Source organism: Nuphar pumila, chromosome 16, assembly GCF_984573655.1.
Source record: "Nuphar pumila chromosome 16, dmNupPumi1.hap1.1, whole genome shotgun sequence".
Classification (NCBI taxonomy): domain Eukaryota; kingdom Viridiplantae; phylum Streptophyta; class Magnoliopsida; order Nymphaeales; family Nymphaeaceae; genus Nuphar; species Nuphar pumila.
In genome coordinates, this window is record NC_143264.1 from 66,225,901 (window position 1) to 66,246,273 (window position 20,373).

Sequence of the window (20,373 nt, forward strand, 5' to 3'; positions counted from 1 at the left end):
AGTTCACAATTTTTTGGTCATGTATGCAAACTCCAAAGAGCCCTCTATGGCCTCAAGCATGCCCTTAGAGCCTGGTTTGCTTGTTTGAGTTCATGCCTTCAGGCTCTTGATTTTGTTGGTGCCCTGACAGACACATCTTTGTTTTTGCATAAGAACACTCTCGGGGTTGTCTATGTATTAATTTATGTGGATGATATTATTGTCACATGCACCTCTCCTCAGTTGGTACAACAACTAACTGACAAACTTAGTGATGTGATTGCGGTTAAAGATCTTGGTCCTCTTCATTTATTTTTGGGCATTGAAGCAAACTTCAACCAACATGGTCTTGTATTATCTTAGAAAAAAATATATTTTAGATCTTCTGATGAAGATGTCCATGCAAGGGGAAAAGCTTGTCTCAACACCTATGGTTCTATCTCCTTTGGTGTTTGCTAATTCAGGGACAAAGTTTAGTGAACCCACTTTGTATCAAAGTATAATGGGGGACTTACAATATGCCACTTTCACCCGGCCAGATATCTCCTTTACAATCAACAAAGCGCCAGTTCATGCGTGCACCAACTAACTCTCATTGGGCTGCAGTAAAATGCATCCTTTGATATCTAGAAGGGATTATCCATTATGATTTTCTTCTGAAGCAGTCCTCTCAGCTGGTTCTTTTAGCATACTCAGATGTAGATTGAGTAGGATGTCTTGATGACCGCAGGTACAAATATGCCATCTTCTTTGGGTCCAACTTAATTTCATGGAGCTCCAATAAGCAGTCCACCATGTCCCGATCCAATACTGAATCCGAATACAAAGCCATTGCTAATACTACAACTAAAGTGACTTGGCTTCAATATCTTTTAGAAGAATTGGGTGTGATGAGTGCACATATTCCTGTGTCCACTGGTGTGATAATGTCGGGGCCTCGTGTTTAGCAGCTCATCCAATGTTTCACAATCGTAGTAAGTACATTGAAATTGATTTGCATTTTGTTCGAGATAAGACTGCCAAAAAAGTGTTACGTGTGTTCAGTATATTTCTACGCAAGATCAACTTGCTGATGTGCTTACCAAGCCTCTTCCCTTGCCATATCATTAGACTATTTGTCACAAGCTCAATGTGCTCCCTATCCTATTGAAGTTGAGGACAGATGGACACGTTGGACATGGTCTCCCTTACGATCGAGATGGAATCTCTCAAGAGACCAATACAAATCAACCTTCTAGAAGACTATCTCAAGAATCCCAAACTGATCGAGCTTCCAGAAAACTCTCAAGAGTCCCATGTTGGTCAGTCTTCCGGAACTCTCCAAGATAAAGTAGATCAACAATTCAAGGTCATTAAGGAGTTTGAAACATGTTGTAATAAAGATTTTCTCAAAGGAAATCGTGTATCTCAGAAGACTCCTCCGATTGAGGAGCTTCTGTGTTGTAAATAAGATATCATGCAAGGCTCTCAGATGATATGAAAAGAAAGCCAATTTCCCAGTGGATGTAGGCATTGATTCTGCCCAACCATGTTACATTGTTTTGTCTGTGTTGTGTGTTTGTAGGGATGGCAGTGGACCGGGGGAAAGCGGGGCCCCGCCCCGCCTCGCCCCGTTTGGACCGGGGATGAAGGATATGAAACGGGGATGGAGGCGGGGGTGGAGGATAAATTCCATCCCCGCCGCGGAGGCGGGGCGGGGGTGGACGTGCACTTTTCCCCGCCCCGCCACGATCCCCGCCCCAACCCCGCCCCGACCACTTTTCCCCGCAATATCCCCGCCCCGCCTCCGCCCCGTTTGGACCAGGGATGAAGGGTATGAAACGGGGATGGAGGCGGGGCGGGGGTGGAGGATAAAATTTTGAGGCGGGGCGGGGGTGGAAACCTTGTCCCCCGCCCCGCCCCACTGCCATCCCTATGTGTTTGTGCTCTTTTTCTAATCTTATAAATGTGATCTGCATGGTTTGGTTAGTAGAAATCGGGTCTTGGATCATCCAATTTCAATACGTAGGCATGATTTTATGAGCCTTGAAAAATCAACGGCCTATAGTTTGTGATATTTTTTTGGTTCATAAAATAAAAAAAATGCAATCTAAGAGCCGATCCCTAAAATTTGGTCCATGTTGAATCCATCTATAAGGTATGACTGGGCCCAGCACAACCTGCACTTATGATTTCTAGTCCATTCAGGTCAGGTGGCCCCAAGCAAGCATTGCCCCTTATAGGTCTTAATTGGGTTAGCTTACAAGAGTCCGACCATCCAACTAATCCAAATGTTCCTAACAACATTTTGGGTATATTTACATCAGTTCTTGGTCAGTACAACTGTAGGTAAGGGATCCCTCTTTTCATCCAGCAACCAAAATGGGTTGTTTTGGTGAACTTGAAAAAAAAAATAGAGGCCTAATTCAGCCAGCACGGTTGGCTTAGCTGGGCCATTTGTAGGGGTTGAATACTTGAATCTAAACCCAAAACCAGGTTCTACACACACATCTTAACTTGCTTGAGTAGAATACAGGTTCGATCATGGTCCAACTAATGATACAGTCACAAAGAAAAGGCCCCAAATGCAGTTTGCCTATCCAGGAAAAAGCATTATTTGGCCAAGATAGCTTGGCCGCATAGAAGAGTTCCTCATGAATTCTTTGTAAAACATGCTTACAGATTTTTTATCATCTCTAAACAAATGACTGTTGCGCTCTTCCATACACGCCACCAGGCCGATGACAGCCACCGTAAATGCTCTGCGGTTTCCTCTTGAAGCTCGCACATGGGGCATCGATTTGCTAATTGAATACCCATCTTTTGAACATGATCTTTGGGTATTTATTCTACCCGCTGTCAATGTTCAGGAGAAGAAGAGATCATGCAGGGAGGGGGCCGGCATTCCATAAAACGTGGTTGGGAAACAACAAATTACCAGCAGGAAGACATGCCAAGTAACATGATATATGAAACTGTAAAACCACCATCATTGGTGAGAGCCCACTTAACCTCTTTTAGACGGTTGGAGAGAATTTTAGCAAGGATCTTGTCTAGGCCACCAAATAGCGAAATAGCCTTAAATCTGGTGATGCCATCTGCATGAAGGTCTTTTGGGATCAAAATGAATTCCGACTTGTTTAACTCCTTCAAAAGGACACTATTACAATATTACTCGGCTACTATTTTCCAATAGGTCCATCTCTCATGCCAACCAACAAATTTTATAGAAGTTGTTTGGAAAACCATAAGGGCCAAGCGCTTTTCCAAAGGGAAGTGACCAAACTGCAGCCTTCAACTCGGGTTTAGAAAATTGTTGAATTAGCACAGATGCTTGATCAGGCTACAACCGACATAAACAGAAGATTGCTAAAAGAACCAGCAGTAGTATACGAGTCCGAGAAGAGCTCTTTGAAATAGGAAGTGATACCAGGGATGCAGCAGGAAAGGGTGGAAGCCAAGGGCTCGGTTTGAGTGCCATACACACTTGGAAGCATGTGGAACCTTGTGGGTTAGGTGTTCTGGGTCGTTGCTGCATGCAAGGGTGCTTCCTTGCTGGGCAGAGGGGCACCTTCCTCATCCATGGTACACTGTTGTGGCACGGTGATTGCCCTACTAAAGTAGAAATCACTATTGGTGACCAATCTATTGCCGGAATATTCAACTTTGTATAACTATCGTGCAGTGATTGGGGCCTCCAAAGACCACTATCATAAATGTCGAATCTCTTTATTATTCTGTCTTCAAAATCAACCAATGTAAGTTTTTCATGTACGAGGTCAAGCCACTTGTATCATCTAAGGGTGCCACCTTTAAGGCGGAGGATAGATTCGGCAACACATGCCTCCGAAGACATGTTATGATAACTAAAGAAGTGCTTGTGTTTAAATATCTACTCATGCACATTCTCACCAACAAAAGTAGGGACTTCAAGGTGAGGCTTCTTACTCATGTCTCGAGCGAACTCATGCGGTGGCCCCTAAAAAATCGGTTTGATCGGGTGTTTTTTTTCGGCCACTGTTAAAGTCGACACCCCGATCGGTGTCATGCCTTCGCTTGTGGAGAGCATTCAATTGATCTCCTAGGGCTTCTGCTGCTCTCTCAATGTACTCCAAGCGACTGATTTAGTCAACGCTTCCTTTCCTTCACTGATATATCTTGACTTGGGTTCGCTCGACAATCGCTCAAGCGTTTTCGGCATACATGTGAATCTTTTTGAATTTATCATCTCAGAGGGCTTGAGATCCTTTCATGGTATGTTATTCGCTCTGAGACCACTTTGTCAAGAATTTTTTAAAGTCTGATTGAATCGGTTAAGAACATGAACCAGAAGGGAGTCAAATGCTAGCAATAAACATGTACTATAGTTTGAGGCCGACAGAAGCAAGATGATCATGTCTACAGTTCTTAAATCGTGGGAGCTTAGGTACATGTGTTTGGGGTGCGGAATCCTGCTGGACATGATGAAAAAGAGGTCTGATGTTTCTAATGGTTACAAATTGGGCAAACACTGAAAGCAAGGTTAAACGACTAAATCAGGTAAGAGCAGTTTGGACCTAGTAAGTGTTTCATGGTTTTGGTGCAGAATTGAAAGGTTATAGTTCAGTGGTTTTAGAAATACCTAGGGACGTGTGTAAAGGCCTTACATATGTTCTAAACACCAAAGATGGCTGGTGATGGTCAAGAGTTATTGGTTTAGGGAGTTCGTGAGTTTCGAACACCTGACAAGATGTAGTTTTGGGTTTTGGGACCTATGAAATCAACAAAAGTTATTATAAGGCTAAGAAAGGATTCTAGAGGTACCTTGGAGGTTTGTAGTAGGTTGGGATAAATTTTCTTACATTTTAAAACTCAGGCACATGATTTGCAATATGGAAAGGCCGCTCAACCCATCGAGGAGGCAAAATACATAGTTCAGGCAATGGGGGAAGGCTCATGCTTCAGAGAAGGGTTAGGCATCCATCCCTTGTAAGCCTGATACGCTTGGAAGGTCCAAGGAGGATCGAAGGTAATAAGAGGAGAGAGAAAATAGAGAAAGAAGTGAGGAGAGAAGAGAGAGATAATGTGTGAGGACATAAATTCAATATTCAATAATGAAATAGGCTCCCCCCATACCTCCTTATATAGATGGGACTAGGGCTGAATCATAATTAACTCATACTTCATCTAATTTAGAAAAGTCAATAACTCATCTAAGCTAAAGTTCTTACTCAATTAAGAACTCCATACTAATTAACTAAATTAATTAAGAACTCTTAATTAAAAGCAATCAAATGAACTTCTAGAAGGTGGCATCTCCTAGAACTTTCTGGATTTACACCCCCTTCATGTGAGCCCCTTTTGCTAATTGGCATGTCTCCTGTTGGTGCCACGTGTCTGACTTCTCCTCATCTTGATTGGGACTCTGGACATTTAGCTTTTCCTTAATTAGAAAAGCCACATCTACTATCATGTCATCACTCTGAGACCCACATAGTGTTAGAATCGCCCCTATGAGCATGAGGTGGCGTGTGAGCTTTGAAGCACGGATCCTAGGGCGTCTCTCGAAAAATCGGATTGTAACAAAAGGAGGGGAATTACATGAGTAATATGCTAATCTACTTTCTGGTAAAGTAGAAGGGAGCGAGTCCGGAGGAGGCTACTTGGGAGAAGGACTCGACACTATAGCAATTCGAGGATCTCATCCAGAGATACCTCTAGAAGCCGACGAGAACATTGAGCACTCCCGGTGAGGGAGAGTTGTCACCCCAAAACTAAGTGAATTCAGATCGGGTGTGCCCTGGGTCCATCAACTAGGCACACCCGGGCTCACCTGGCACACAACAGGAGGTTGGGGGTCAGTCAGTGACATGGCACAGGAGGCGTGCACACGACACACATGGTGAGTCGTGGCTCCCCGCACGCACCATATGCGGGAAGCGCACTACAACGGGCGCATGTCTCGCCCATTGCACTCTTTACGTGGATGCACGCTGCAATGGACGCACGTACTGCATCTGCATGCCTTACATGCTTGTGCGCCCATTGTAGATCGCATAGGGTGAATCCGAATTGTAGAAGAAAAATCACCTTGTGATAGCTGCCATGTGATCTTGGGTCTTCAGATTGACAAAGGACCCGGCTGACCACATGGGTAACCACCGTGCAGCAGCATAAAAGTTGGCATTTGTTTGCAAAATTATTCAAAATCATTATACACAAGCTCCTTTTGGATGATCCTAATATTTTAATTTTGAATAGAATTTTAGATACTAAATAAATTATTATACTATAAAATAGCAAAAAATGTATTTTTTACAAATTAATAAAAATTTAATCAACGGGAGGCTCAGCTTATCTGGCAGGAGCAGTTAGTGCATGTCACTTTGTGTTGGCACGTTGCAAGTTCCAACCCCAAATGGTATGGTTGTATAACTGGTTTGGTTGGGGTCTGTCTAACCCCAGCTTTCTCTGTCCAAAAAAAAAAATTATACATGCTACATTTCAAGAAAAACTTCGAGCACACGCCTTATCAAACGAGAAAAAAAAGAGTAGCCAAGATGGGATGGTTCCACTATTACAAAACCATTATGACAAGAAGTTTGAAATAGCAAAAATAACGACAATCAAATTCTCCTGAATATTTACTTGTTTTTATTTTTCTCAATTTTTTATCACTTGTTCTTGAGGTAAATATGGCAATTAAACAATAAACATCACACTTTGTCCGTCTAAGATGGCGGCCAAAATATCCTATTTTTCATCGCAATATTTTAAAGACATTGCCCATACTTTATCACTATGAGACAAACAGGAACGTGTCCCCCACTCCACCTGACAGCGATAAACAGAAACCATGTTTAGCCGAAGAAAATATAGCCCCATTTTTTATTTATTAAAAAGAATCTCTCCCTCTCTCTCTCTATACAATGTGAAAAGGAAAGAGAGGAAGCGGGATGATGTGCCATCCATTTAAGCATATCGTTCATACCAATGTCGGTTCACATAACAATACATAAAAATGAATATGACTTTATATCCTCCATGGATCTCGACCTGAGAAACAAGGAAATAAATAACAGGTGAAGCCCCCACTACATATACATTCCCATAACGCTTCAATGCTTATTACCGAAGTGCCACCACCTTCTTTTCTTCTTAGTTTCCCACACCGGCTGATCTGTAATCACCAAGTACCCAAAAGTAACTTTAAGCATTTCTTTGTCTTAGCCCCACAAAAGTAAATACAAAATGTTATATATATATTTCATAAATATTATCTCTCTTCTCATGTACATTAACTGATACATTATTGTTTAATTCAATACAGTTCTCTCTTATTTTCAATTTGATTGGCACCACAACCAAGTATATCAGAACTTATGCTGTCCTTTGACTGGTTATTGGATAGGCATGAAAACAAATCGTTCTTCCCATGAACATTGTTTCCATCGAAGAGCAGTTTAAGGCAGTTGGAGGGACATTTCTGGTTCAGAAATTCATGGAATTTCTTGTTACTTTTAATTAGGAAACAGTAAAGGTTTAGAAAAACGGCCCCTGAAATAATAATATTAATTAAAGCAAGCAAGAAAGTTGTGGACCATGAACATACCTCCCTCTGGATATATCGAGTTGTAATGCACCTCAGCCCAGAAACTCAAGAAGATAACTGCAGGCCATTATAATATAATTCTGTCAAGCACAGAATGAAGGCGACAAAGTGTTGAAGAAAAAACCAAGACTGAATACCAAGCCATTTTTGTTCTCAAATAGTAGAACCCAGTGATTATGGGGAGAGAGAGAGATTACACTGCCAAAGAGTTTGAATTGCAAAATGTTTTTTGTCAAATAATAATTATCAGCAATTTTGGAGATTATTTTCTTTCGAGGAAATCAGTAACTTTTGGAAATTAAACCACAGATGTTCTAAACAAGTGATCCTTGCAACTGATGCCATTCTCCATAGCATCCTGATACGAACACCTAAGCCTACAGAGAAGGGCGCGCAAGATGGAACAGAAGGAATACAAATTAAAGTTTTCAACACATCAAGCACATGAGAGCATGAATATCGCCACCTTCAGAAAACTAGTATCAGCCAACTGATGGAAGGTGCATTCATCAATAAGTGAACCATTACAAATAAGAACCATATAAATAAAACAAAAATAGTCTGCCTTGAGGTGAATCAAAAACCAAAAACCTAACCAAAAGTATAAGAAACAAGGGATATGCTGTGCAAGATGAAGGGTTTTTTTATTTTTTCGGCAGCCCAAGGGATATGTTGTGCAAAATGAAAAGAGTTCCCCAAGGAAATCCGCACACATCTTTATGTTGCAAACACAACAAGAACCCCAGAATTCTTAAGCCTACAGAAATAGTGAAATATACCTTCTATGGAGGATTAATACAAGACAATATTCCACATGTAAGTCAACTTGGGGCCACTTATGAAATACAGATTCATTAAAGTTTAAATTGTGATAAAATAAGAAACGGTTGTAAGATAAGGTCTCATTACCATTTCATAGTACTGCATCCTCAAACAGGACTATGACCTAAGTGGGTTAACCATGGCAGAGATACACACTTCATCTAACTAAGCCGAGTTTGATCAGAAGTAGACTTAGATATCTTGGGTTGTCACCACAGTTATTAATGGAGGATGAATGCCTAGGTTTACATGAATATCTGCATGTGCATATGTGACAGGTTTTCCATTATCTTCTTGAGTGATATTTGCAGACATCAGACAAGGTTTCTCAAGCCACCTGTGAGCCTGGAAACATATGCCACTTGAACTGCAAGACCAATAGGGGTCTCAGTTCCCACCGGTTTTTCAAGCTGAAGCCCCCAATGCAAAACCGTTTCATAATAACTATTGATCACCGTTTAGGAACACCAACGAGGAGGTAGATGTCCATCCCTTCCAGACAATACAACGTAGAAACGAGTAGCACCGTAGCAGGGTTGAGGATGATTACACCCTAACTGGTTTTCCCATCCACGGGGACAGAAACCCAGTCAATGGTGGGCTGTCAGTTCAAGTGCTCAGACAAGCACCTGATGACATCTTGAGAAACTGACACTTGATTGTGAAACTGTAGAAAGACAAGTGGGATATGCACAAGGCTGACTGCTAACAACATAAACTAGGTATTAAAATTAAAATTTGATTATCCCACAACCCAGTGAAAAACAAAAAAAGTTAAAACGACTAAGAAACTCAAATAAAGTTTCAAGTTAAAGATCCAAGATCATTAGACTTAACAAGTTCAAACAAACATGTGTCAAGACATCCAATAAATACCTCGCTTTGATTTCTGAACACTTGGCAAGATTTCGATGAAGCAAGTATCTTTGAAAGATGTAATTACACATATCTTTACTCCATACTGCAATAGAACACAAATAAATATTCTTATTACCAGGAAATATCACCAGAAACACCCAATCTACTAAATCTCACAGGTTGGTCAATGTAATAGTAAGAACCAATATACTAATTTTCCCAGGTTTGTCAATGTAGTATTAAGGAAAAACATGTTCTTCCTTCTGACATTGATAACACAAACACACTAACAAAATAGTAATCAAAACAAAATCCTGTGGCTCTCCAACAAACTGCAATCCTCCAATGTTTGTAATGCCACTTCACAATACCAAACACTAAAGCAAAAATTTTGCATGACGAGAAGCTAATTCATAGGCAACATTAAAAAAAAGAAGAGTAATGAGGGCTGGGAAAGACCTAACAGAGACTAAACAAATGCTAGTTAGAGGATAAATATCAGCAACATGAAATACATCAAGGGCAAATACATAAAATATGTAATACAAATGAATGCTTAATAAAGAAGTACTTATCACAGACTTGTTCCTATATGCTATGCAAAGTCATCAGAAAAACAAATTATTGTCAACATCACAGTTACATAATTAATCTGATAATCAATATCCGATAGAAGCGCGTGAGAGATGCAGCCAATAACAACAAAATCAAAAGCACAGAATAAGGACCAGTTAAAAACAATGGGAAGAACACAAAATGTTATTTGGACGAAAAACTGTTTAAAACTGTCACATAGGTGCGGATGTGGCGATGCGGCACTTTAAAAAAACTTGGGTTCGGGGGTGAGGGGAGGATATATATATATATATATATATATATATATATATATATATATATATATATATATATATATAAAATTTTTAACAGTTTTAAGTTAACACTATGTGTATTTGTGTGCATTTATGTATTTATATATATAATATAGATAAAAATGGACTTGATTAGGGTTAACTGAATCTACTTTTGGATAGAAATGGACCTCAGTGTGGTTGACTTCACCTAACACAAAGGAAGTTGTGTCTAAGTGTCGCATCCGCCTGGCTGCGGGTGCAACGCGGGTGTGGTGCCCTGTTAGAAGAGTCCATGTGATATAGGTTTAAAATATTGTTTAAATGTGAATATATTTGGATGTATTGGGTGAAATGAGTTTACTAGGTCCAAAATTGACACCACAAATCTACAATGGTTCCAAAGCATGAGAATCCAAGTGAGAGTAAGCGGATCAAGATTTTATCTTTTTCGGATAAAAAATAGGCCCAATTCAAGCATATGTGGAACTTCATTGGATCCTATTTAAATTTGTACAGGCACTAAATGTGTTAAGGTTGAGCCAAAAGCTACTTATATCCATATATGATCCATAATAGACCCATGAGTTGCATCTGCTTAAACCCACAGATTATAGTGCTTTGGAGTGGAACCTAAATGGTTTTGTGTCAACCCATGTTAGTTTTTATTCTTGGATTCTTTTTTGAACAAAACTGAGTTGAATTATCATAATAATGCAAGTTTGACAGAAAACATAAACATAAGTAAAAAAACACGCGCATCCCTCCCATTTACCATTCTGTTTACATTTCTTAAACAGAAACATAAGCAATTCATCTGTAATGACTGTAACATTTCGAATAAGCATAAATATAAACAGAAAGTAGATACCACAAAACAGTAAGCCAACAATGCAAAAGATGATCTACAGTCCCTACAAGATTGCCTTGGACATGTATAATCCACCAAAGAGAGCTGACTGTTCCATGTTCACCTCACTTGCTCCAACATCCTCCAATTTTCTTCTCTTTGAAGAAGTTTGAAGGTGGCACCAAGTGAAGGGAGATCCTCTCTACCAAGAATGTTAGCTTCAATAACCTTATACTTGGTGCAACTCTCCACAAAAAGTCAACGACTTTTTTTTAATTTTCTTTTATCAAATATCTCATTCTCTTTGGGGATGTTTTTCTTCTTAGAATAAGCCTTGGGCGTGGCTTCCCAAACTTTTTCTGTGTGGGAATATGCAGTGCAACAGGCAAGATAAGAGCAATAGATAAAGGCCATCAATATGCTATTAAAATTTTACCAGCGAACTTATGCTCTTCATATTATAGGCTCGTTCTCTAGGACAACCAAACCTCAAGCACACTCTCATCGCAGGAAGGAAAAAAATGTACATCTTAAAGGTGAAACAACAAGAATGTCAATGCCAGTAGAATATAACCTAGAAAGAGACTCAACTAATTACTTCACCAACAACTTCTAAAGGAGGAAAAGAATACCTTTAGTCAAAAACCTACCCCATGGCTACTTGAATCAATGCAGATTTTCTCTATGCCTAAATCACACCAACTCACAAGTACTCAAGCAGAAGGAACATTCCAACTCCAAAGCAGCAATTGACAAAACTTCTCTCATATTTTATCTCCACTGTAGCATCAAGTATCTCAATATCCATCATTTTGTGAAGTTATCCAATATCTCATAACTCATGAAAAACAAAGAAATAACTCTACTGAAGGGGAAAATGCATAGTATCACATCTTAGTCCAGCCACAACTCAATAAAATTTCTTACAATAATATGAAGAAAAAAGGAGAATGCATCTCTCCAAGGAAGTCAACAGAACTTAAAGCAATAAAAAAACTGATGTTTATTAAGGATAACAATGAATCTTACAACATCAAGACTACGAATAAGGTTTGTGCATGACATTATATCTTCAATCTGAAAACAATTAGATATGGATACCTCCATAAATCTAAAGTTTTTGGAATACACCCATCTTAGATGCAACTTGATGGTGTAAGAATTTTAAGATCTTCACAAACAGAAATATGTATGTTGTGTAAAAGACCATCCAATCTAGTTGGAAATCATGTGCAAGATTAATCTACCTAATCCGACCCCATAGAGGCATTCACATGCAAGCTTTATCTACTCAATCTGACTCCAGATGTGTTCAGCAGGGTCTATTAGATAGCAATCATACTTTGGGTCATGATATTTCTGTTAAAAAATGTAACATATTAATGTAATTTCCTCTTAGTTATTTTTCCTTTAGTTATGTATTTTAGTTAGAATCTAGTTAGGATAGGTTTTTTAGTTTCTTTTTTTTGGACCAATTTGGACTCTTTACTTTTTGACCAAAGTCAAATGGGGCTATTCCCCCCCTGTAAAGACACTTTTGGTGGGTGTTTTCCCATTTGAATAAAGATTATATTTTTCTCATTGCTTTGAATACCCTTTTTTGGGTATATTGTATGAACCCTAGTGGTTCTTGTGAGTGTGCATTCTTTATGAACCTTCGTGGTTCTTGTGAGAGATCTCTTTGGTGAGAATCATTTGAAGATTCAATTGTGGTTCTCATCTTCTTACATGGTATCAAGCCATTTTTTTGGTGCATTGGGAAGCATGCCACTCAAGCTTAGAAAAAAAGTGACGTTCTTCTTCAAGTTTACGTGAAAGTGTAATTGTGCGCATTCGTACCTACCATCGGTGGTGGAGTACATATTCTCTCTTCTCTAAATCTCTTTATTACTCACATTCTTTTTCTCTTTATTATTTCTTTCAAAACCTTGTAAAATGTACGACAATGATAATGTCACCATTAAACCCAAATATTCAAACTATTTTACATAAGCTTCAGTTATGAAGCACCTTATATGGGGAAAAGGATTGTGAGGATTAGTGGATAGAACCAATTTAGAACCTAAGCTAATTCTCATAAAGACTGAAGATGAGAAAGAAATACCTCTTACGAAGGTAGAAAAGACTAAAATCATTATCACTTACGAAAAAAAGTATAAAGAATGGAGAATGGGACACGCCAAGATTATGTCTGGGTTCATAAGTAGCGTGGATATCAATTTTGGAATATGGTTAAAGGGGACAAGTATTAGAGAATACTACAATAACTTGTCCGAATTATGGGAAGAGTTGGCTCTTCTCGAGCTAAAGTGGCATTGCCCATAAGACATAGAACTCCACCAAAATCAAATAAATGCAGAGCACTTTTTTTAATTTGTTAATAGACTAAGATTGAAGTTTGAATCTACCAAGTCCATTATTCTTCATTCAGGGAAGGTTTCCTCAATAGAAGACACAATAGAGGAATTGAGCATGGAGGAGAATAGGCTCAAGAATAGAATCAACAAGAGTGTTGATGACTCGGTTCTAGCCGTATTTAGACCGGGAAACCATGTTCGTATATACAAACCTCCAAATTATGGGAGGACAAATGATGAGAGAAAAGGAAATGAGTTTGAAAAAAGATAAGTAATTTGTTACTATTGTCGAGAACCGGAACATGTAAAAACTTATTGTCCGAAGTTGAAGAAACCATATGAAAAGAAGGTTGCCTCCGTCGAACCTCCTCAAGAATAAAGTGAATCATCCATCAGAAGCATGTCTTTAACGCAATTGGTGGAAGCACTTTAACCTCTGCTTAAGGGAGCATCTTCATCCACTAGAGCCGTCGTATCTTCCGTTGGCATCTCCCACCCTAGTAAATCTCTTTGACTCCTTGACTCTGGTGCTTCCTTTCATATGACACCAAACATTGATATGTTATCCGAATGTTATAACTCAAATAGATCAAATATTTTTTACTGCTGATGGAACATCCCTTGAAATCAAAGAAATAAGAAATTTTGAAAAAGGTTTTCAAAACTCAAAAAGATTTTGCATTCCACAAATTAGATATATTCCTAAGCTCAACCTAAATCTTTTGTCTGTTTCACAATTGTTTGACCATGGATGGAATGTTTCCTTCTCCTCTCGTGGATGTCGAGTGCAGGATCACCAATTACGGAAGCTGATTGGAGAAGGCCATAGAAAAGAAAGCTTGTACTATATGGATTTTTTGGAAATACTCAAGAAGACATTGTGTTGTAATGTTCAAAAGGTTGACTTAGATTTATGGCACAAGAGACTTGGACATTTTAGTGTATCCAAGCTCCAGTTTTTTCCAAAGATGGAAAATTTTTGTAATTTTGAAACTTTTACATGTGAAAAATGTATTCTTTGAAAAATAAAAAGATTACCTTTTCAAGAAAGAACCTTTGTCGCTTCACGTCTACTTGAGTTAATATATTCGGATGTATGGGGTCCCGCACCTGTTATTTCAAAGGGTGCCCTTATGTACTATGTAATTATATAGATGATACACAAGACATACTTGGATCTATTTTCTCAAACATAAACCTGAAGTTTTCTCACTTTCAAATATTTCATAACCTAGTTAAAAATCAATTCAACAGTGATATTTCAATTTTCTGCACTGATTCAGGGGGAGAATTTTTGTCAAAAGAATTTAAAGATTATTTGAATATATATGGTATTACACATAAAAAATCATGTCCTTATACCCCTCAACAAAATGGTTTAGCAGAAAGAAAACATAGACATACTATTGAAACAACAAGAACTTTACTTATCACACATCAAGTTCCAATTTTTTTTTTGGGCTAAAACTACTTTAAGTGCAGTTTACCTTATCAATAGAATGTCATCTTCTTCATTAAAAAATACTTCACCTGTTGAAAAGTTTTTTAAACAAATCCCAGATTACTCTAGGTTAAGAGTTTTTTGGTGCAAATGCTTTGTTTTACCGATAAAAATGACAAACTTTCCCCTCGTGCTATCCCGTGTACCTTTTTATGATATGCAAGTCATCAAAAAGGTTATAGGTGCTTTGATCTCAAAAGTAAAAAATTGTATATATCAAGGAATGTGTCCTTCCTAGAAAAAGAAAGTTTTTTTTGAAAGTGAGAACTCTAAGGAAATAGATGAATATTTATTTCTGTTGGACTTAGTTCCAAAAATTGATGAAAATGATATAGATGAGAGTCAAGAAGAGCAACATGACACGACAAATACAGAATAATTTAGTGATCATCCAGATTGTATTCAATACTCTAGACAAGGTAATTTAGAGACTCCATGTGCTCTTAAAAAATATACTAAGGGACAAAACCAAGTGTCCACTAGAAAGTCGTCTACAGTATCTAAAGCTCCTGGAAAATTTTTGTCATACGAGTCTTTTTCACCAAAATATCAAGCCTATATTGCTTTAATACACTCCTATATAGAACCTTCTAACTATGATCCAACAAAGGAACAATCCAAATGGGTTGAAGCAATGATAGTTGAATTAGAGGCTTTAGAAAAAGCAAATACTTGGACTATTCAATATATTCCACTAGGTAAAAAACCTATAGGTTGTCGATGGGTGCATAAAGATAAAACCAAGAATGTCGGCACTCTTGAAAGGTTTAAAGTCCAATTAGTTGCAAAAGGCTATTCTCAAGAATATGTAATAGACTATGAAGAGACTTTTGCTCCAGTTGCTAGAATGACCACAATTAGGATCCTGATAGCTCTAGCGTCTTCAAAGAAATAACATATATATCAAATGGATGTTAAAAATGCATTTCTTAATGTAAATCTAGCTGAAGAAGTATATATGGAGCCACCACATGGCATCAATATTCCAAAAGGAAAAGCCCTTCGATTAAATAAGGCTTTGCATGGGCTTAAGCAAGCCCCAAAAGCTTGGTATGGTAAATTTAGTCAAGTTATGATTGATTTTGGTTTTCAATCTTGCTTTACTGACAACTTTGTTTGTTAAGAATTCTAATGCAGGTATTATCATTCTTCTTCTCTATGTAGGTGACATTATCATCACTGGAAGTGATAAGATGGGAGTTGACAACATTAAAAAATTTCTCAAAACACATTTCAAAATGAGTGATTTGGGTTTCTTAAAATTCTTTCTTGGTATAGAAGTTGCTTATTCTTCTAGAGGCTATTTGTTAACTCAGTCTAAATTTGTTTTAGATATTGTTGACAGGTTTGATATCTCATATGAAAAATAGGTTGACACTCCTGAACTTGTGAATATCAAAATGAAAATTGATGATGGAGAACCACTTGAAAATCCAACACCCTATAGACAATTTATTGGGGCACTATTTTATCTCTCTATTACAAGACCCGATATTGCACATGTCATCTACACAACAAGTCAATTTCAGCATGCTCCTACTACTGTTCATATAGGAGTTGTTTTGCGCATTATTAGATATATTAAAACTTTTATTTTTAGAGGATTTTTTTGTTTGCTTCTTTCTCCTTAGATTTAACTACTTATATTGATGCAGATTCGGGAGGTGATCCTAATGATCGACACTGAACTACTGGTTTTTGTGTATTTTTAGGTGAATCATTGATTTCATGGAGGTGCAAGAAGCAACAAAAAGTCTCTCTCGTCAACTGAAGCCGAGTAAAGGGCAATGACTACAACCACTATGGAAGTAGTTTGGCTAAGATGTTTGCTTCATGACATGGGTGTTGAAAGTATAGAAGCATCCAAGCTATGCTGCGACAACAAAAGTTCTATTTATATTGCCAGCAACTGGACATTCTATGAATGCACCAAGCATATTGAAATGGATTGTCACTACGTGCGAGAGAAATTTCTGCATGACACCATTGATCTCCCCTATGTTTCCTCATAATATCAATTGACAGATTTCTTTACCAAACTTCTCGCTGCTCCTCGATTCCACTTTCTCTTGAACGAACTTTCGGTTATCCAACCGTAAGTTTGAGGGGGAGTGTTAAAAAATGTAGCATATTAATGTAATTCCTTTTAGTTCTTTTTCCTTTAGTTATGTATTTTAGTTAGAATCTAGTTAGGATAGGTTTTTTAGTTTCTTTTTTTGGACCAATTTGGACTCTTTACTTTTTGACCAAAGTCGAAAAGCAAAGAGTACTAGAGAGTCGTTGGACTCCCAACGACTCTATTTAGAGCCGTTGGGAGCCCAACGACTCCCTCTAGTGGCCCTCTTTGAATGTTATAAATATGGGGCTATTCCCCCCTTGTAAAGACACTTTTCGTGGGTGTTTTCCCATTTGAATAAAGATTATATTTTTTCCATTGCTTTGAATACCCTTTTTTGGGTATATTGTATGAACCCTAGTGGTTCTTGTGAGTGTGCATTCTTTATGAACCTTCGTGGTTCTTGTGAGAAATCTCTTTGGTGAGAATCATTTGAAGATTCGATTCTGGTTCTCATCTTCTTACAATTTCAATAATAAAAAGAATAAATTTTGCATCATAAATTTTTTTTGCACCATCGGCCATTGAATTTGTAAGCTACTGAGAAACGTGCTCACACATCACAATCACATGATATAAAACATGTTTTCTGCTAAATAACCTGTGTAAAACATACCTATGGAGTTTGAATCAGAAAAAACATTAAAAAATTTGTGAAAAAATGGTGGTTTCTATTAAATAGGACATCACCATGAACTTCATGATGCACATTTGTTATGTTTGATGTTTATATGTCATAAGATCACAAATCAGTAGCAACTCAATGAAATTTTCAACCATAAATCAATTAATGACCAAAATGCAAAAGAAGTTGCTTAACTTTTATACAAATGCCTAGGAAGCAAACCATGTTACCAGCTAAGCTATGTCACAGGGATTCGCTGAATAGGGTGCCGCACCTGCACCCGCGTCGACGCGACACGACACGGGTAAGGGTGCGGCACCCAATGCTGTCAACTCTGACAGAGTCCATTTTGGACCAAAAAAAAGGAAAAACTAAGAAAGAGGGGGGGGGGGGGATTAGGGCGCACATAACCCTCCTCCCCCTTCTCCTCTCCTGCGCCTCTTCCACGGTGGCTGCCCCCCCCCCCTCCTCCGGCAACAAGGTCTCTCTCTCTCTCTCCTTCTTCTTCCTCCTCCCCTTGCTGCCGCAGGTATCAAACTCAGCCCTTCTGGGCTGGGTTCGGCTCCCAACCAAGCTGGGTTTGGTCCTGCTGAGCCAAACCCCTGGGTTGGGCTCTGGTGAGCGGAACCCATGGGTTCAGCAAAGCCAAACCAAGAAGGGCTCGCAAACCAATAACTTTTGATTAACTCTTTTTCCCCTTTTGAATTTTATTTTAATAATTTTTTTATTTATTTATTGCATGCATGATAAATTGATGATATGATAATTGCTTTTTATTTCATTAGTGTTAGTGTTAACTGTTAAAAATTATATATATATATATATATATATATATATATATATATATATATATATATATACACACCCTCACACACCTAAGTTTTTTTAAAGTGCCGCATCGCCCCACCCGCACTCGCACCCGCACCCTCACCCTCACCTATGTGACATAGGTTACCAGGTGATTCATAGCTTGAGTTATGACTAAATTACACTAACCAAACAATAAAAGGAACTAATATTGCTAATTTCTCCAGAATAAACAAATCAGCTCCATGATGAAATATAAATGTTAAGAAAGAAGACAAAAGGCCAAAAAAATATTATATCATACCCAATCAGCAGCTGCCTGCAGTGTGACATGATCACCCCATTCTCCATCCCTATTCTCGTCAAAAAGGAAGGAATATCATAAATTCCATGAACAGATTATCAAATTAAACTAGGTTGTGAGGAAGAAGAATATCACATACTCGGACATTTTCTTTATATATTCACTATAAGCCATTGGCACATAGCCACCATAAACATCTGGTTGAGATTTTAGCTGAAAATGAAATTATACAAAAAAGAAGAATGCTCAGATAAACACAAGTCAAGAGACATAGTTGGAAAACAATAATCAAAACTACTAAGAACATCATCTAAAAACCAAGAATAAAAGGAAATCAACCTGATTAACAACTTGCTGCCTGACGAACTTGTGATGTTCAGGAGTGCGATAAAACTGATCAGACAGTGCTCGAAACTGAAAGCAAAATGAATAAAATGAACACTTTCTCTTAATATAAAATGAAGCAGCACATCAAAGACATAAGATTTCCTGCTTTGATAATGGGTCAAGCATCAGCCAGTTAGTTCAAGCATTTAATGTTATGTTCACAAAAATCTCAAGTAGAGGATTTTAGCTCTTTATTTTTAAACAACTAACTTTCGTGCAATTTTAACGACGAAGAGTTTGAAGAATGGCTGAGTATGATGAAACTTCTACGGGAATGGAGGCCGAAGAAGCATGAAGATGTGGCTATATGGTGGGCTTATAAATCAGGAAAATTCACTTTTGCATCTTTTTACAGGTTCTTATTTAACCAAGTGCAGGATTTTTCCTAAGGGAGCCATTTGGAGTTTTGGTCTTTTGCTTAGGGCGAAGAGTGTAACATGAAAATTAAAAATTGGCAGCTCATTAGTGTGTGCTACTTGTGCTATGAGGCAGAATCACCGACCGAGCATATATATATATATATATATATATATATATATATATATATATAGAGAGAGAGAGAGAGAGAGAGAGAGAGGTACTGGTACATGTGTTAGATGTGTTTTTTCTAGGGAGAAAAATCAACAACTGATATCACACTAAAACTTGATAAAATATTCATGTTTTTCATTAAACCAATTATATCCAAAGCATGTGCTTTAGTAAATAAGAAATGATTAAAACATCTACTGATGTTTGAAGGGTTATATATATATATATATATATATATATAATGACTGAGGGAAACATGCTAAATGAAATATGCTAAAAGGAACATGCTTTGGGCTTTTTTCATTTTATTTTTAAATTCTGACCGTGCATATGTGATCTACATACATGATTTTATATGGATCAGCTCTTGGAACATTCGGTTCTGACCCGTGGGTGGGTTTTTATCAGAGTTACCGGAAGCGCCTAGGCGTATGGGGAAGCACGCTTCCCCGATACGCGCTTCCGAAACGTGTGGGGAAGTGTCCCCCTTTTATGGGAAACACGCTTTGTAATGAAATATGCGGAAAAGCAAAGAGTGCATTAAGCACTTACAACATCCACTAATGAACAACCAAAAAGGGCTAACACCCAAACCCACAAGAGACAACACAACATAAAAATATAAATGTCTCTTATTGAAAAAAGAGAGAGAGCTCTTAAGAGTAAAAAATACAAGAGGGGATCACCCCTATTTATACACAAAAGAAGGAGAGGGGGGATGGCCAAGAGGCCTTAAAAGGAGAGCCACCTAGGGGCTCCCCATGTAGTCGTTGGGGGCCCCATCGACTACATGGTGGGGCCCCTTTTGTGTGAGCAAA

At 38.1% G+C, this 20,373-nt stretch overlaps 1 protein-coding gene across 4 annotated transcripts in view; it reads right to left on the reverse strand.

Annotated features, from left to right (window-relative positions):
* Nucleotides 1–6,796: 6,796 nt before the first annotated feature.
* Nucleotides 6,797–20,373, reverse strand: part of LOC149813398 (OVARIAN TUMOR DOMAIN-containing deubiquitinating enzyme 12-like) — a 49,729-nt gene continuing 36,152 nt past the window's right edge. The window contains exons 7-12 of one of the 4 annotated variants that reach the window (XM_089991503.1): nt 18,977–19,051; nt 18,777–18,850; nt 18,638–18,686; nt 9,248–9,332; nt 7,550–7,606; nt 6,797–7,117 (exon numbers count right to left, since the gene is read on the reverse strand). In XM_089991503.1, the coding sequence (XP_089847629.1) occupies nt 7,056–7,117; nt 7,550–7,606; nt 9,248–9,332; nt 18,638–18,686; nt 18,777–18,850; nt 18,977–19,051 (402 nt within the window). In that variant the 3' untranslated portion in view covers nt 6,797–7,055. Of the gene's footprint in view, nt 7,118–7,163; nt 7,424–7,549; nt 7,607–9,247; nt 9,333–18,637; nt 18,687–18,776; nt 18,851–18,976; nt 19,052–20,373 lie in introns of those variants that run through there. The other 3 variants (XM_089991505.1, XM_089991506.1, XM_089991507.1) reach the window with 3 other exon arrangements.